Genomic DNA, 19,041 nt, shown 5'->3' on the forward strand with positions numbered 1-19,041 from the left:
GCGATCAGTGAAAATATGATTGCTTACCGCCAAATGTACCAGACGATGGACGCCAAGTTTGAAGGTTACGAATTGAAACATATCGGCAGAGCCAACAGTGAAGAAGCCGGCACTCTGGTAAACATCGGTTCCACCTGCTCCGCGATTCCAGACGGAGTTTTCTACGAAGTAATCAACCAGCGATCTATCAAAGTTAAAACCTCGGCACCTGCCATACAGTCGGCTACCAATTTGGGGTTGTGCCTCAAATAGTCGATGAGAAATATCACTACTAGCCCAAGCTAGGAAGTTATGCTCCTTGAGCCTCTCTGGACCAAACCTTTCCTTGCATACTTACTTCGGCAGGATCTGCCTAATGACCCGGTAGAGGCACGACGTATTGTGCGCCGCTCTATGGTGTATATGGTGGTAGCATGCGAACACTACAAACGAAGTATATTTGGCATATTTCAATGGTGCATCGCGCTTGAGGATGGAAAGGCCTTATTGCGAGAAATACACGAAGGCACGTGCAGCCATCATGCAAGCAGCCGAGCACTTGTAGTTAAAGCCTTCAGAGCTAGGTTCTATTGGCCAACAGCAGCAGCATATGCCAGGGAATTGGTCACAAAATGGGATCCCTGTCAACGCTTCGCGCCGAAACCGCAAGCCCCAGCCACAGATCTTATGAAAATACCTATTGCGTGGCCCTTTGCGCAATGGAGACTCGATCAAGTCGGGCCAATGCCAAAATCTTTGCCAGGAGGGCATACTTACCTATTGGTTGCAGTCGACAAGTTCACCAAATGGATCGAAGCTATACCAGTCACCAATCAAACAGCTGCGGCAGCTATCAAGTTCTTCTGTGGTATCACTTGTCGTTTTGGTGTACCTCACAACATCATCACAGACAACATAAGCAACTTCTCCTCTTATGAGTTTCACATATTTTGCGAAAAGCTCGGCATCAAACTTAGTTTTGCTTCGGTTTCGCATACTCAAACCAATGGATAAGTGGAGAGGATTAATGGTCTAATTTGTGATGGCATAAAAAAGCGTCCCAGAAAAGCAGTTGGTGTGTGTGGGTCGAACAGTCACCATCAATACTTTGGAGCTTGCGTACCACACCATACAGATCGACGCAATATACTCCTTTCTTTCTGGTACATGGAGCCGAAGCTATTCTGCCTGCTGATGTCCGTTTTGAAGCACCTCGGGTTGTTGCATATAACGAGAGTGCTTCTGTTCAAGCACTTTAAGACGATATGGACCTAGTAGACGAAGCTCGAGATATTTCTTTGGCTAGGACAATTGTGTATCAACAGGCGATACGAAACTATCACAGCCGAAGGGTACGCACCCGAAACTTTAACGTTGGGGATCTAGTACTGCGATTGAAACGAACAGGAAATCTGAAGCTAGAATCTCCTTGGGAGGGACCTTACATCGTCGCCGAAGTCATCCCAGGAGGCGCCTATCGCATCAAGAATACTACAACAAGATTAGTGGAAGGCAACCCCTGGAACGTTGCGCAATTGCGACGATTCTATGTTTAGGCCCTTTTTTGCCTTCCTTTATTTCATTCAATAAGGCTTCTTAGCCATAATCAAGACAATGTATACCTCAGTTGCATATTATTTATAGAACTTCTAGTTCACACACTTATTACATCGATTGCTAAAGACATACCTGCAAAATTGTTCGGGAGTTAATGGAAAATATTCGTCTACTAAGTTTACTCCCATCGGGAGCTCTCGAGTACAAAGAAAAGACATCGTCCACACGATGATTATCTCAAAATTTCTCTTATATATATATATATTGCCAAATATGGTAAGCATACCCGGAAATACTCGGGGGCTGCAGACGATAGTTTTTATCTTATGATTTCCATCAAAGCCTCATGGAACATTCGAGTGCTGCGATTGATTGAAATCTTAGCACACATAAGAATACTAGCATGTAATGGCACGGCGGCACGCCGCGCCTGCTTGGTATGTGCGGAGTTGAAAGGAGGATATACTGTGATAAGTTGTACATGTGAGGTGTGTATTAGGAAACTAATGACATGGAGAAACCATTTAACACAGAAAGAGGGCTGCAGCCCTGCAACTCCTTCATGCAATTATACAAACTTGAAAATTATCTATCCAGTTTGTGAGTAATTATTATAAAAAAATGATGCACCTATTCATTAAGAAACGTGTAGCATTCAAAGTAATAGCCGAGTTCCTCTCAGGTCATGCTAAACCATAATAAAAGAACGCCAAGTACAAACTGGCCAAACTGCCAGGTCATCTACGGATACAGATAGTTTGACCTCCAGCTGGGACAATAAGAGTTCATAAACCTCAAAACATCCTTTCTCCCAGGTAGGAAACTGACCATCGCAAGGTAACTGCATCCTTTAAAGATCTATTAAAAGACATCTGAAAACAAAAAACTGATATACTGAAGTAACTAACTGAGAGAGTAAGATAAAATACTCAAATTGACACACCAGCGAAAATGAAAAATTACCTAATCTAAGCTTGTCCAATGTCCATACATGTTTTAACATGCGGAGTTATGAACCTATGTATTTTGCCAGAAACAACAAACTATGTTGGGGGATAGCAGGGTAAAGTAAATACAGATAATTCTGTACTACTATTATTTTACCAATTGGCTCACCATGAAGTACATGTATATTATGAACTCTAGTTTCTTGTACTGTAATTAGTAAGAATAGAGATAAATAATGGATAGTCTGCATTGGTTGATATAATCTAAGAATAGTAGCTGATCATTTGAGCCAACGATTTGGCGAAATGAAAAGCCCACTAGGAAAACCAAACACCACAAATCTTGCAATACCATACAGAAACATTAATTCATAAACTCAAAAGTATAACCAGCAAAAAACTCACAAAGATAAATTTATAAGAGAAAATCACCGTCGCTCTGCTTTGGCTAAGTACTATAAACTCAAAGGTTGAGGTCTAGCAAAATAGTATTTAAAAAGATGTCCCTATCAAATATTAGGAAAGGTTTCCATGCCAAAGAAAAGCAGATAAAAAGAAGAGGTGCTCCTGTGGAGTGAAGGAACCTGTTGGTGTGTTGGTAGCAGGTGTAGTTTCAGTTTGTTACTTTTTCGATGAAGAGTTTGTTACCCTGCTGTATTGATCTCCTAATTTTTTGGCTCACAGGGATGAACCTGGAAGAAAGATAAAATGTATTTAGCGTAACGGTAGTCACCTCAAGGAACTAATTCTTCTTTGCCAGTAATAGCTTCCCAATACTATATAGAAATTTTAACTCTACAATCCAAGTCTGGCTACAGCAAAACATGAATAACCAAGAAATAGAAAATATGGAGATTTCCGTTGGTTTCTTAAAATGTGCCAATGAATACGAATTACCCTTGAGAGATCTAAGCTACCTGATACCAAGGAAACAGGAAAACAAGCTTGCACAGAAATTGGCATCCCAACTCACATACAGTAGAAGATCTAACTGGCCCCAAAAATGATTTGATACATGTCTAGTTGGGTCATTAGACTGCATGTTGTACACCCTGAATCCATCACAGGAAACAGCGATATCATAATCGGAAAATAAAGAAACGGCGATTATAACATGCTTGACTACATTTATACTCATGAAAATCAATTGACCATACTCCCAAAAAATTTAGATGGATTCAGGTTTTGAATACAACTCAAGAAATCGCAACTTAGTGACCTTAGAACTTCACTTGACCAGAAAATGAGGGGAAAATTTTGCCACTTACTGTTTGATGAACCAATATTCTTTTATTCATAAATAATGGAGGCAGGGTGAAAGGTGGTAGAGAAAGGTAACACTACTTGTACCTGCCAGTACTAAAGTGTTTCTACGTAGAAAATTTCCACCTACAAAAGTATGGAGGTATAAGCTTGCTATCTTAGAGAGTAATTCATAATGAGAAAAGTTCAATATAATTTATATTATATTCTAGCCAGAACATCAACTACAGACCTGCATAGCATAAGTTGAAAAGTGTAAAATCACATAAATGCCAATCAAGCAAACTAACTAAATCACATAGGAATCAGCCTTTCCATCTGGCCTACATCTTTATCAGTCTACTACTCAAAATGGCAAGGAAAAAGTTATATATCTTGTCGATTATATAAAGCCCATCACAAATCGTTAAGCACAACTTTTTTCCAGTGGATTCTAACATAGTGCCAATTAATAAACTATAAAAACAAATGAATGCATTTCTTTGAATATACAGTAGTGTAACTATCTTCCTCCAGATCAAGTAGAGACAAACATAAATAAACTAAAAAAAGCTACAATCAAACTACAATTTTACATTTATATAAGCAGCGTTGAACTGTCATCTTGGACAGAATATGTAGTGAGAAAACATTCCTATCATCTTTTTAAGAGAATAAGTACACCAGATATAAAAAGCGCTTCTGTACAGAATTTGAAACATGAAGATCATAAGAGAATCTTTTTGAACACTGGGAACAATCTGTCAAACATTTGAGAACTAAATGGTGAAATAGTTCAATTACATAGAATTTAGAATGTTACCTGTAAAACTATACTGTAATTTCACATGGACACTCGGGGCAAATGTAGAATCTTTCAGTTGTTTCTATAATTAAGGAAAAATACACGTATATTTAGCTGCATGTGTGCATTTTTTCCAGGTTAGTTAGCTTTGTCATACCGTTTGTACAACATCAGTACTCCAGAGCCTACAACAATTCAAAAGTATCTGACCTTTTGTCATCAATGAACATTCTTATTTTAATTTAGAACATGTTAATTTTTTTCTATTTGTGCCCAACAATAGAATTCAGTCCATGCAAAATAAAGAAATTGAATCATTCATTTTCGAATCCGGGGATTAGTTCACACTGCCTCTATGATCTTGTAATATTATCCATGCTGATAAGAACAGTAGCAATTTTAATAAATATACACTGTTTGTTCAAACAAATTTCCAATCAGAGTACGCATACATCTGAGATCAGTGTCTCAATGACAATACTATTCAAGAAAATATGACATCAGAAATCATGTTTTCTAAATCAGGACTAATAGGGATGCACACACACTTATCTCATATGCATACTTAGAGGTTACTACCGAACATTGATACTATCAGTTATTTCACATCCAACTTCAATGAATTTGTGAATTAGCATTTCCCTAGGGGCTCCACAGTCAAGCTTATCTTGCTCCTGCTGCTTACTATATACCAGAAGAATATACATTGGTAATTTACGTCAAACTAATCCCCTTTAGTATAGGTTTTATTACCAGTTCTTGTAGGGCTTTCAGGTTGCATTCTTACATATTATAACACCTTTCTTAGCATCTGCTTCTATCGTTTTGATGATTTCTTACAGTATGCAGTGCACAGTCAAATAGCCGTTTGAAGAGGAGCAAAGCATGTACCTATATCTGTTTAACCAATTCCTCGTCCAAGCAAAAGTAGTATACAGATTTTTTGCTGATAAGCTTAATTTAGATAATAAGGTACAAATGTCTTTAGCAAAAGGGCTAACTTACTTAGCACAACATGCTAGTTGTGGCTGGAAAACAGAAATTAGTCCTGAGAGAAGGACTACTAAGCAGTGTATACATATATAGGGAGCCCTGTATATGGACAGCCTATGAAACCATCCTGAGATACGGTCAAAATGCGCATAAAATGTACACACTATGGTATACGCTGAACATTAGACCATGTTTAGTCACCGGGAGTTATTTAATTGGAGTGCAGAGCATACATGTAAGCAACATACCTGTTAAAATGTAAGCACGACAAATCAAAAATGTCCATCTAAACAATATACCATAAAAATGGAAGGCGGATACAACAAATCTTTATGAGCAGGTGTGTAATATTTAGCCGGCATATATTTTAGGTCCTCCAAACTTTATAGTCTACCTGAAACAAAACAAAATGGTTAACCAATCGCTCAAAACAAACAAAGAACACTTAGGTGCAGGATTCATTAGTGTCCGCTTGTTATAGGAAAGGAACTGATAGTACTTTGATTTAAGTAAAAGTACATAAACAGCAAATACACAGACGAACTAAAAAAGAGAAGAGAAGGAATAGTTGGCCATGGAGATCTGAGAAGACATTTTGCACTTAGAAAGCATGACGAAAAAATGATGGAAGCTCAACAAGATGTATATCCATTAAATAGATATACTCTCAACTCTGGGCTAGAGCGAAAATTCTCCTGCGAGATGACCTTAAACTATATAAGGCTGGCTACAGAGAAAAAAACACATTACAGTACCTAAGAATTGTAATTTGAGCAGTAAAAACAACCTGGTACGGAAGTTTTAGTAGAAGATTTGCTATTTGCGTACGAATTTCAGCTCACGTTCTCAAGTGGTGATCCAGAGCTGCAGCCTGTCTAAGCTTCTCGGCAGGTGGCTGCTCTGCGCCTCCCCCAAAATCTGCAATCCTTGGAGCAAATTCCTTAGCCTCTGAGATGAACAGCAAATGCGGCAGCAAAGGGGAACACAGATCTGGAGCGCGACAGTGGCTGCGAGGTCGAGATGGTCATATCAATGCTCCACGATAGAAGACATTACAGTTCTACAAACCAGAAAAAACTAAGAATTAGTCCAGTTGAAGGGGAGTATACCTAGCTTGGCCCAGGAATCAAAGCGAGCAAGGGCAACCAAGTGATGGAGTTTGAGAATCTCACCTGCGTGATGGTCATCACTATAAGGCTCGCCGTCGCTGAGGACGAAGCAGGTCTCTCAGGCGGTCTTGTGGCGTCCTCAAAATCATTGCAGCAATTGCATCATGAAGAAGATGTGGAGCTCCCGGACGATGACGAAGTACAAATTCCTTTGTCCCCTCCGCACACGCCCCACCATCGCTTCAATCGGAACCAAACGCCTCGAGAACGGCCGCGCCCCGTGGGCCCAGATCAGGCTTGCAACACCATCGCACGCTCCACGCCGCACGCACCACCAATGCCACCGCTCCTCCTAGCAACAGCAACTTGACATAACTTGACATCGTTCCCGACAGAGGCAACCAATAAATCGCCGCCAGAGCAAGCAAATCGAGGCCTCATCAGCGAGCAATCCACGCAGCACGAACTCGGGGAAGAGCTGGTACTCGATGCCACCGGAGGTGGCACGGGAGCTGAGGTAGGGGAGCATGTGGGCGAGCAGAGAAAGCCGAAGATGACCCCCTCCCGCCGCAGATGCGCCTGCCTGAAGATGGCGCCCGCCAACTTCACCGCGAGCAGATCGGTTTCTAGGAAGGAAGATGAGGACGGGGGCCTCCGCAGGGGTATGGACCGGGGCGCTGCCCATCTATGGAGACCATGCGCTGCCGACTGATTTAGAGAGACGAAATGTGGAAGCGGAATGGTCGAGAAAGGGCACGCGGCGCTCGGAGAACAAATTAGTTAGTCAAAGCTGTGTGCACGCGTAAACGAATAAGCGAGGACATGGTTGGGACCCACGACGCGACAGCAGGCCAGGTAAACGAATTGGTACGCACACCCAGACCTAAAACACCATAGGAAGATTCATGCCAAGTAAAAACAGATAGAAACTGCAAGATACCACCAGAGCTACACACGAAACAATAACAGAGCATAGTAAAACACGTGTCACCCAGCCATGACCCCTTAAAATGGCCCCAAAATTCTTACAAAAAAGATGTTTGTTCCCAAATAGTATAGTAGTTATGAATGTTTCCGCAAAGCCTCACGGAACATGCGAGTGCTGCAATTGATGGAAATTATACAAATCAAAAGGTCCACGCCGGTACATCGTGTTTACGATACCTGGGCACATGGTTCCCTCATTGACTCGGGAGTTGCTGCCAATATAAAATCAAAACATATACATACGGCTCAACAAAACATATTTATAATTACTACGGGGCCGTCGAATGCGCAAACTAACTTGATCATTCAGTTGCCTTCGACATCGTTCAAATAAAATTTTCATCTTCGAATCAAGTGGACTTATGGTCCCTTTGAATATTCACAAAGTCATGGAATGCACCTGATGTTATAAAAGAACATCATCAATATAATTTGATGTTATAAAAGAAAATCATCGGCGGCGGTGTTATAAAAGAACATCGTCATTACGGTAGAAGATTATCTTCGATTGCAAGTATGACTTATAAAGGACAAAGACATTTGTAGAAATTACAATGCAAACATCGCACCACGTGCGTGAATATTCGATGTCTCCTTCAAATCGTGACCCCTTGATCAGTTCGGGTCCGCAAGCTTCTTTCAGTACCTGCCTCCATTTTGGTAACTATAATTGAAGCCGGGTGCCTTGCGACATGATAATATTGTTGAAGTTCCACATTGGCTTTAGCAATTAATTCTAAGTCAAGCGATGGGAAACGAGCCAGCGCAAAGGAAAATGCAAGCTCGGCTCTGGCAAGAAGCTCTTTGCGTATCAAATCCTGAACCCTGATAGGATTCTTGAACCTAGTCATCAAAGCCAACAAAGTTGAAGGGGCCGGATCGAGAGGAAACATGATTTTCCATACAATGGCTAGGTTTGCTTGACATTTGTCAAAGAAACCATGCACCTGCTCCACCCGATACTTAAAGTTGGCCACAATTGCAGCTTTCGATCTATTGGTCCACATTGTGCTCTGCGGTTGCGACAATTCAGCCATGGCCTCAATCTTATCGTGAACACGCTTATTTTCTTCCAGTGCGTTCAGAGCAATGACTATGGAATACAAAGGACAATCAAGTCATAAGAAGGCTAGAACATCAGAAGAATCTAAAGGACAAGAAAACATCGATTGCTTATAATTTAGGCTTTCGGTGGCTTTCTGCAGCTCGTCTAAAGCATATTGCTCGACTTCTACAGCTAGCTCACCTTTCTTTTTCACCACTGCTACCATAGCGTGAATACCAACCAGGTATTTCTCCATCTGGGATATTCTGCTGCGTAATTGACGTACAGTTTTAGATTCATTACTGGCGGTGGAACTCAGAGAACTTTTGGCATGAAAATAGTCGAACTCACCTGCAGCAAATTATTGGACATACATATTCAGAAAACCGACAATAGGATTCATCAATTTCAACTCCCGTCCGGAGCGTCAAAAGCATTGCATTCAAGAATATGTTCGCAAAAGTAGGTGCTGTCAATAGAGCCAACATGTTTCATTACAGGAAAATGGTTAAAATGGTATTCAGATTACAATTAAAGCTATCATAAAATTAAGGCGCCCGAGTTTGCACGGATGAGCTTGGGACAACTTCGGAAGCAGATTGTTTCTTTTGATCTTCTACCAACTTGAGGAGCTGGCATGCACATCTTTTGCGCCGGATCACTGTAAAGACCAAGGTTGATAGTTGAGCCGTCCACGTTCTTCGACAGTGCCTTTGTCAAGCGCTCCATGTCGGCTTCAAAGCCATATCCCATTAAAAAGTTGGAACGCAAAAAGTGTTCCATAGAAACGTGAATGACACTTCAATACCTCAATGGTGTCGTCGGTGTCGATACAGAAAGCATTCACCAGCTCTTCCATAGTTCTCTCCTGATCCAGCTTCGGGAATATCAACAAGAATAACTTCGACAGAGCTCCCTTGGCCTTCTTCAGAAGTTCTTGAATTTGGTCGCTGGAGTCCACGAGAAAAGAGATAGCGTCCGATATGGAATCCACCCAAAGCCTGTTTGTGCGGTTGACAGGCATGTCGGCAGCACCTAAAGCATTGCAAAGAATAATCATTATAAGATGAAGAGAATTTGGCAAAGAAAGAGATATAAAGGAGTTGAAGCATCTTACTTAGAAGGCTTTCGATAGATTTGCGAAGATCGCCCTCCTTCTTGTCTGCTTGGGCTTGAGCTTCAATCTTTTGCTGCTCCTCCTCCCTTATCTTTGCCTTCAGCAGATCCAGCTCTTTCTTCGAATCCGCGGCTTCTTCTTGAGATTCAGTTGCCAGCCTGTTTGCTCTTTCAAGTTGATCAGTCAAAGACTTGGCAACCTCTCGGAGACGGGCATTTTCAGCTTCAAGGTGGATGAATTGGGCAGCAAAGTCCACCACTATATCTACTGCAGCCTGAATAGTCTACAATAATGAAACAAAGAATTCATCAAAACAAATTACAAGATCATCAAAGCCAACACTTGGTTGCAACCAGCCAACTATAGGCTCGGGGGCTACTCGGGTTTGGATTGTTAGAAAGAAAAAAGAAGAAGGCACTTACATGCCCATCCGAAGACAATGGAACAGGAGCATCTGCTGAAGGAGTAATCGGAGGGGCATTTTCTTTGACTTTCCTCACCGCCCTTCTTGGTGGAGGAGGAATAATCATCGCTTCTTCAGAAGACACCGGCACTACTTCCTTTGTCGACGCCGTCCTTTCGGAACTGATCCTCGCCTTCTTCGAAGGAGGAGGATCCTTGTCTCCATTAGAACTGATAAAAAGGCATTGATCACATCAGTTGCAGACTACTCGAAATTCCAACAAGACATGAAGAAAAAATACTTACGAGTCAGACATCAAATCATCTTCGTTGGCAAAGAAACCCAGTGATCTTTTGGATGTTGGAGCTGTCGAAGCTTCGGGAGCTGCCGCGTCAGGAAGCATACGATTAGCATCATCGTCATTTTTCCCGCTAGGGCTTGACTCCGTTGTATCAACTAATTCATCGACAACTGCCTTTCGCGCCTAGCAATAAAAGGCGCGCCATCATCTTGTTCTTCCTTTTCTCCTTTGGAGGAGTCACTATCCTTGACTACATCGGCATCCTCTTCGACATCCTCGGAGAGGTCATCATCTTCGAGAGTTGCTCCACTCTCGGGTGAAGGAAGAAAGCACCTCATGATAGTAGAGGCCTGGCAAGATAAGGAAAAATCATCAGTATCGAGTACGAATAATAAATCGCGTATGAAACAGTCAAGTAATGTAAGTCACCTCGGTAGGAAGATGACGAAACTCAAACGGGGACTGGATTGATCTTAGGGATATAGAGTCTTCTTGGCTGAAGTACGTCAAATGCCTAACTTCGTCCAGAAGCTCTTTTCTGTGAGATCTATCGAGTTGATCCGTGTTACGTCCTTGGGGCCAGTGTACAACCACATTTGATGTCTCCTCGACATCATTGGCTGGACGCGAAATAAAGCGGGGACTTCAGTTCCGCACATTGTCTGGCCCCCTGCATTCTTCAGATCCAGAACCTTCTCATACAATTTGTCGGCTATCACCTTTTCTTTGGCACTCAAAGTATGCTGCCACGATTTCTTCGGCACAGCCTCAAGGACATCTTCAAATACTGGCATATTGGATTGGTGACCCGAAGCTAGATCATCCCTGAGGTAGAACCACTTCGACCGCCAACCCTAAACAAATTCCATCATCGGGAAGTTGAAGTAGTTGATTTCTGTTTGAATGACGAAGCTAACTCCCCCAATAACGTGATGGCCGCCACCTGCGCTGTGACGCTTGACGAAGAAAATCTTCCTCCGCAAACCCCAGTGGGGGTAAATGCCGAGGAAGGCCTTACAAACAGTAATGAAAATTGCCAAATGCAGGATATAATTTGGAGTCAGCTGCCAGAGCTAAATGCCATAGGAAAAAAGGAGGCATCGGAGAAATTCGTGGGCTGGGAGGGACAGCCCACGGTGCAGAAACACCAGAAACATAACTGTGAAGCCAGTGGGAGGCTTGGGGCGAGAGTCGGAACCTGGGAAGATGATGTCCTTCTCGTTGGCTGAGATCAACACCAAACTCCTCAGTTTCTTCTCATCGCGCTTGGTGATGGAGGAGGCCACCCAATCGCATTGGGGATCCTTGGCGCCAGCACCAGATTTGCGCGCGGCGGTGGGCGCCCTTGAACTAGAGGCACTCGCGGTGGCACCAGAAGATGCAGGCATCCTCTTCTTGCCCATGGTGCAGGAGAAGCCCCTTCTCGTAAGCTTCAAGGATTTGAGAGAGGTAGCAATGGCGAGTTGAAAGCAAGGAGGAAGATGAGCGATGAAGCAAGGGTAAAACAGATTAAACTGTACATCTCCCCTTTTATAAAGGAAAAGTCATTACAGAACGTGGCCCCCAAATCAGCATCAAGGGGAATGTACGAGAGTCTAAGTCCACATATGTCACAAGCGGAGAGAAACTGGCGGCCCACTATCCCCACTACGCACGAGAATCAAGGAACCGCCTCGGTCAACGCGCAAGGACTGGTCATTTCTTAACTGATCGCGCAGATATAGGGTGGGCCCATTGGGTCGCGTCCTGTCAATCAAGCTGCCAGAGATGCAACGTCATTGCTAACGTCATCAAAGTTATCGGCTCCCTATGACAGAGCACTCGAATGGAAGTAACATCTGAAGGAATTTACAACTTTCGGTTACTCGACTTGAGTCTACGCATGGTTGTAAACATCCATCCCTAGATTCCGGGGATACTCCCATCGGGAGTGCTGGACACGCACCCGATAAAACCGACAAAGGCATCAAAAATCAAAGAAATCCAAAGAAGAACGGACCCAAAGGTTCCCGCAAATCCGGGTTCAAGCAAGGGGACTTGATACTGTCTAGGGTGCATAACGTTGTTTTACCATCAGTAGTTAACCAATATCGATTTGTCGAGTAAAATCTGGGCTCGTTACTTTTATCCCTTACGTACGATCAATTATTCGGCTTCATCCAAAGTCTTAGAGGACATGATAAACTAAAAGTATCGGATGATGAAGGAAGTTCAAAAAACATCGACACGAACATCTAAGACTAATACAACTTGAGTCTACGCACGGTTGCAAACATCCGTCCCTGGACTCGAGGGCTGCTCCCATCGGGAGCGCTGGACGCGCACCTGATACCAAGCAGCTTCAACTATTACAACGATGATGAAGACTTAATTTTCTTCAACTTATCAAGATGTTTGGATAAAGACAACTCCAGTCCCTGCCCGAAACTTCGCTTCGGCTAGTCACTCGGGGGCTACTGATGTGGGCATTACCCTTCGGGCAACCAACATTAGTCTACCTCCTTTAGCCCAACAAGGGGCCCATGAAGATTGTTCTAATCTAAGGTGGGCTCATAGGTCGATTACTATAGAGAAGACTTACAAGGAGACAGATTCTTGACGAACAAGGCAAGAAGATGTTGGTAAAGGAAAGAATAGATTAGGTCTCAATGTAACCTAGTTGAGTTCGGACAAGACTCTCGAGACCTGGCCTGCTATATAAAGGCCAGGAGAGGGCCTGCCGAACTAGAACACACGAAACCCTCGCAACTTAGCATACACAAACCCTAGAACCTTGCCCCTCGGCGAGTTCACCATAGCATTCTATCGGCTGCCCCATTGTAACCAATTTTACTCGATAAATCAAGATTAGACAAGCAGGAAGTAAGGGTTTTATGTCATCGAGGGCCCTAAACCTGGGTAAATCTCGCTCCTTGTTCGTTTGGTATCTGATGTCTCATGTTAACATGGATGATTCCGTCAACCCTAAGCCCCTCATGGTGGGTATTGCCGAGGATCTCCCTCGTCAAACCCCCTCAAGATCAAAGCCTTCCTCGACACGGAGCCGCCAAAAAACCTGCAACAGGTGCAACAATTGGCGGGTCGGGTGGAAGCTCTCAGTAGATTCATCACCAAGTAGGGGGAAAAGGCACTACCCTTCTATCACCTGATGAAAAAGTCAAAAACGTTTGAGTGGACCTCAAAAGCTCAAGACGCTTTCGACAATCTCAAAAAAGTCCTATCGACTTCCCCGGTCCTCGTCACCCCTCATGATAGGGAGCCGATGCTACTCTACATCGCCGCAACAAGTCAGGTGGTCAGTACCGTGCTAGTCGTCGAACACGAAGAAGCAGGAAAGATTCACGACGCTCAGCGTCCCGTCTAATACCTCAACAAAGTACTCACCCCAGCTAAGCAGCGGTACCCGCATCACCAGAAGCTGGCATACGCCGTATGGATGGCAGCACGAAAGCTGCGGCACTACTTCGCGGAGCACCCGATCATCGTCATCGCTGAAGCTCCACTAAAGAACATACACACCAACCCAGATGCTACGGGTCGAGTATCTCAGTGGGCCATCGAGTTGGCACCACACGATATCTCCTATTTTAACCGAACATCCATCAAGTCACAGGTTCTCCCGGACTTCTTCGTCGACTGGATTCAGTCACAAACACTGGCCGCTCCTGATACATCGGGTTCTTGGACCATGTACTTCGACGGCTCGAAGCGAAACATGGGCGCCGGTGCTGGCGTCGTCCTCATATCACCTCAAGGCGACAAGATTAAGTACGGATTGCGAATGAATTTACCGCTACCAACAAACAATGAAGCGGAATACGAAACACATTTGCACGGCATGCGCATGGAGAAAGCATGGGGCACTACACGCCTAGAGATCTATGGGGATTCAAACCTCGTCGTGCAGCAGTCGATGAATCTATGCGATGCGGTCAGCGACAATATGATCGCCTACCGAGAGATGTAACGCATGATGGAAGGCAAGTTCGAAGGCAGCAACCTGAAACACATCGACGGGGCCAGCAATGAGGAAACCGATACTTTGGCAAACATCGGCTGCACATGTCGCGCAAGTCCATTGTGTGGGGATATAATTGTCGTATAGGATACGTAGTGATGTAGATATACAAGTTTGTATCTAAATCTTAAAGGGTCGGACTAATAAAAATGAATAATTAACGAACTAATTAATTGGGAAAAGACCAGATTACCCGTTTAAGTTGAAGAGGGTATATGGAAGCACATCCCTTGTTTGTATACGAAGCTCAGCGAGCGTTAATTTGTATCATCAAGGGGGGAAAAGGCAAAAAAAGAAAAACCCTGTAAAGCCACCAAATGGCTGTAATCTGCAGACAGTAGCAGCGCAAGTTTTGAAAAGATAAAGAAGCATCAAAGCTACAGCTACACATGTTTTAGAGAAGGACCATGAGTAGCCGATCGATGAGCGCACCAGACGGGGTCTTGGAATATCAGCCCAGCCGTACGTCTATGGTGGTCGCCTCGCCAGATATTTCCACGTGAAGCCCAAAGCACACACCCCTTCATCGTCCATTATGCGCTGCAGCTTGTTGCACCTGATTCGTGTTGTCGCGCTGCAAGATGATGCCGTTTGGGCAGGTCAAGAAATGAAATGACGATGCTGTTTTATTCTTTCACTCCGAACAAGTCCTGCTAATTAGGGTTTAGACAAGAACAAGAAAGATTCTACGGCCGGCCGGCGACATGATTGACCTGGTATGTCATCATCGAGAGCGATCGAATTGCCCGATTCTGGTGTGATCGGCTGGCTATATATGGCCACCAGACACGTTCTTTCGTTTAATTTCATTTGGCCACCTAAGATATGGAAGTGTACGTATCACTAACACAAATTTTATACCTTTATAGCTCGTTCTGGAACACTCTCCGCAGTAAGATTTTGTGTACTGCCTCGCAAAAAAAAATATTTGTGTACTGTCGCTAGCGAACCGGAGCCAATACTCTGTCATGTTTAGAGGCGCTTCTAAAACCGTCTATGAAATGCCTTCCCCAGTCTAGTTTTTGGCAGTGCTGAGAATCTACCGGATCAAAATTTCCCACGCAGGTGTCCTCAGCCAATAGATCAAATTGTTTTACTCCCTTAGATTGACTTCTTTGTTTAGTTTTGGCTCAAATCTCGTTCTTTGCTAGAAAAAACAGTTTTTAGCGCGCATGGTTTTTTTTGATCGACGCCTCTTGCGTCGCTCCCTAGGGAGACACCAGGGGCCTCAACCCTAGCGCCGCCCGCCCCCTACCATGGTCTCTCCCCCTCCGCCGCTGCCATTTGCTCCAGCCACGGCGGCGGCAGGCCCCGACGCCAAACATGCTTGGGAAGTTGGTGGTGGCGGCGACCCGCGGTGGTGGCTGGGGCGGCGGCTGCTGGATTCCACGCGCACGGCGTTTAGGGCGGAGACCCTGGATGAGCGGTGGCGGCTTCTCCCTCCACGGCCTCGCCGGCAATGGATGGTGGCGGTGGTTGTTGGATCTAGTGCCCGCCTAGATCCATCGTCGGCTTCACCTGGCGGCGCGAGGAGGGGCGGCGATCTTGCGGGGCGAGGATGGTTTGGTAGCGGCAACTGCCATCCATCGAGTCCTCCTTCGTCGTCGTTGGCCAGCGGATGGCGGCGTGGGGCCCTCTGCTCATCTGCTTCGGCGATTTAAGGTGGTGGTCCTAGGGTCCTTCTTGTGCGAAGATGGAGACCTCCATGTGGCCGGTCCGTCTTCATCTGGCCGGAGTGGTGTGTTCCGTAAGGCTCCACCGGCGGATGTAACAGTGCACTTATGCATAGAGTCCGCTGGATCGGGTGGTATTCGGTCGTGCGCACCCATGTTTTTATTCCGACCGTTTGAGTCTGGAGAGAGCGGCGCGAAGCTCTACTCCCTGTTACCATCAAGTGACATTTTGATCCATGGTGAATACAAATGGAGGACTACCAATGGAGTTTCGAGAATATCATGAAGCTTGAGCCACCTAGCACTATCCGACGCTACGAGAGACAAGAAGACATCGTGGTCAAGAGAGAAGCAGCTGGGAACGAGTCGTCGTCTACACCAACATGCAACATGCTCAAAACTTCATCGACTTTGCCTCCGGAAAGGACCCCTTGTCCCTCGCCCTAGATCGGAGGACGTCGTACCATCGGGAGGCAGAGTAGTTCCCCCAAGAACACAATGAAGTAGGGAGCAATGTCGCCTAGGGAAGCAACAAGAGACACCCAGGGGATACACCGAGAACATCACCACCAAAGGCACAATGGTAGCACCAGACAAAAGTTGTCTGACGAAGACGCACCAAAGTGAAGCGACCAGAGTCGCCATGGCCACCTCCAAGAATCACTGTTCGACCAACACTGCTGCAGTACCCAAGACGACGCCTTCAGAAGGAGAGAGATATCGCAACTCCGCCGTCGTCCGCACGGGGAACCAGGGGATTTCGCCCCAGCAGAGATGTGGTGGTGAGGAGAGGTAGGTACCTCAACGAGGCCTTCGATAAGGGGAATAACGCTGGCAGCGTCGTCCTCGTCATGGCCAGCAGAGCTAACCAAGGGTTTCCACCGATACCATGTCCCCAACACCAACCCACCTACCCATCCTCAGGATCCAGCGAGCAAGGCTGCCACGACCGAGATCAAGCAGGGGGTGAACAGATCAAGAAGGGACCCAACCACCTCCCACCGCCACCCAACACCGGTGAGACCGAGCTGGAGAGGGGCACGGCGGGCAGAGAGCCGCCGGGCCTCACCAGTGAGGACCAACCCCCCGAGGCCGCCTGCCTCCATACGTCATCACAGGGGCACCGCACGCAGATCCCCGCCGCCCCCATCAGGCGTTGCAGGCCTTCGCCGGCAGCTGCCTTAGGGGACGGTGAGGGAGGGGTGAGCAAGGTGGGGAGGCGGCGATGACGGGGGTTAGGGTTTCGCCCCTCGCATCGCCTTGGTAGCTCGAAGTTTTTTCAAGTTGTGGGGCAGGTTCCAGAGAGTGATTTTGCCTTTCTACTCCTTTGTAGTTTTTAAGTAGTTTCCTATTCACGGAAAATATATTACTTTTTATAGATGCAAATTTATTCGATTCACAGATGCATATGAACCCATTATCTGTAAATACATTTAAAAATGTAAAAAGATTTGGAATATTTTCACATGTACACTTCTACAAATTGTAGGTTCGCAGGCAAGTTTTATCTAAAAATAATATTTTTCATGCAGCGTAAAAAGATAAATTGTGATTTTTTTATCTTTTTACACAAGTCACATAATATTTTTTTTTCTGAAATCTTATGTGTGATAATAGTATGTTCACACATACACGCGAAATTTTATTTCAGATTTTTTGACATCTTAAATTTTATTTTTATGCAATTTTCATAATACTTCCTCAGTTTCACTTTTATTAACTCCGATTTAGTACAAAATTGTACTAAATAAGAGTTAATTAAAAGGGAACGGAGGGCACCTACTGAGTTTCCTCACTTCGAAAAGTTCCTTTGGCTCCACAGATCTAGTGCTCCCTTTAAAAAAAACGTATTTACATATTTTTTTAAAATGTGATTTTTTTAGATGTAGTCAATGATTAATCCTTAGAGTATGCCAAATTTGTTAAAACTTGGGCTACATAAGAACAATAAATCAGTTAAGTTTCGGAGGAATGAAAATATGCACTATTCACTATATTTAGATCCATACATTTTTATGCAATTAAAAATGTGAAATCTTTTTAATTCAGATTTTGCATATTTGTAGGATACATAGTTCAACACATCCAAATTATATTTTAATATTTTTAACTTATAGAAACAATTATAGTTTATTCAAAATAAAGCACTTGAGTTAGGGAGCTAGAATGCTGCTTCACTTTTTTTGTTAATGGAAATATATTAATATCACGAAGATATCAATTACATTTAGCCTTTGAAACAACACCGTGTCATACTGCTTCACTTACTTTTTTTTTTTGAGAAATCACTTACTTTACTTGGTTTTATAAGTTGAAATCTTCAAATAAGTTTGGGCTACATAAAAATAATAAAATCAGTTAAGTTTCGGAGGAAAGAAAATAGGCACTGTTCAGTATTCACTATATTTAGAACCATACATTTTTTTATTTTTGTGCAACTCAAAATACAAAATCTTTTTAACTGGGATTTTGCATATTTGTAGGATACATCTTTGAATACGTCCAGATTATATTTTAGCTTTTAAAACTTATAGAAACAATTTTAGATTTTTTTCAAAATAAAGTAAGCACTTGAGTTCGGGCGCCAGAAAGGCCTACTACTTTTGGTTCACTTACTTTACTTGGTTTTATATAATTGAAGTCGTCAAAGAAGGAAATGAAGAAGTTGTCCATCGGGTATAATCGTAATTAAGCAACAGCGTCGTATGCATTGCTGGGTAGGAAGTGGGAGACAGAGTGAAGGGAGGCAGAAAGGGACGGGCCTCCGGCTGCGCGTTCGGTTAATATGGTTAATTCGGTTCGGTTTATTTGGTTATACGGTAAATACGGTTTCAATACTTCGGTTAATATGGTTACGTATAAAAA

General features: G+C 44.0%; 1 protein-coding gene and 1 long non-coding RNA gene across 2 annotated transcripts; one reads left to right on the forward strand and one right to left on the reverse strand.

Moving 5' to 3' along the window:
• Positions 1 to 2,144: 2,144 nt before the first annotated feature.
• On the reverse strand, positions 2,145 to 7,692 carry LOC127299940 (uncharacterized). Its single transcript, XR_007850802.2, has 3 exons — positions 6,696 to 7,692; positions 6,311 to 6,583; positions 2,145 to 5,917 (listed from the first exon to the last, which is right to left on the reverse strand). It is a non-coding gene; the product is annotated as an uncharacterized lncRNA (long non-coding RNA).
• A 6,229-nt stretch (positions 7,693 to 13,921) lies between these two features.
• Positions 13,922 to 14,452, forward strand: LOC139832913 (uncharacterized). The gene has a single exon (XM_071822910.1). The coding sequence runs from the start codon at positions 13,922 to 13,924 to the stop codon at positions 14,450 to 14,452; it is 531 nt and encodes a 176-aa protein (XP_071679011.1).
• Positions 14,453 to 19,041: the final 4,589 nt, after the last annotated feature.

The sequence above is a fragment of the Lolium perenne genome, chromosome 1 (genome assembly GCF_019359855.2).
Source record: "Lolium perenne isolate Kyuss_39 chromosome 1, Kyuss_2.0, whole genome shotgun sequence".
In the NCBI taxonomy this organism is placed as follows: domain Eukaryota; kingdom Viridiplantae; phylum Streptophyta; class Magnoliopsida; order Poales; family Poaceae; genus Lolium; species Lolium perenne.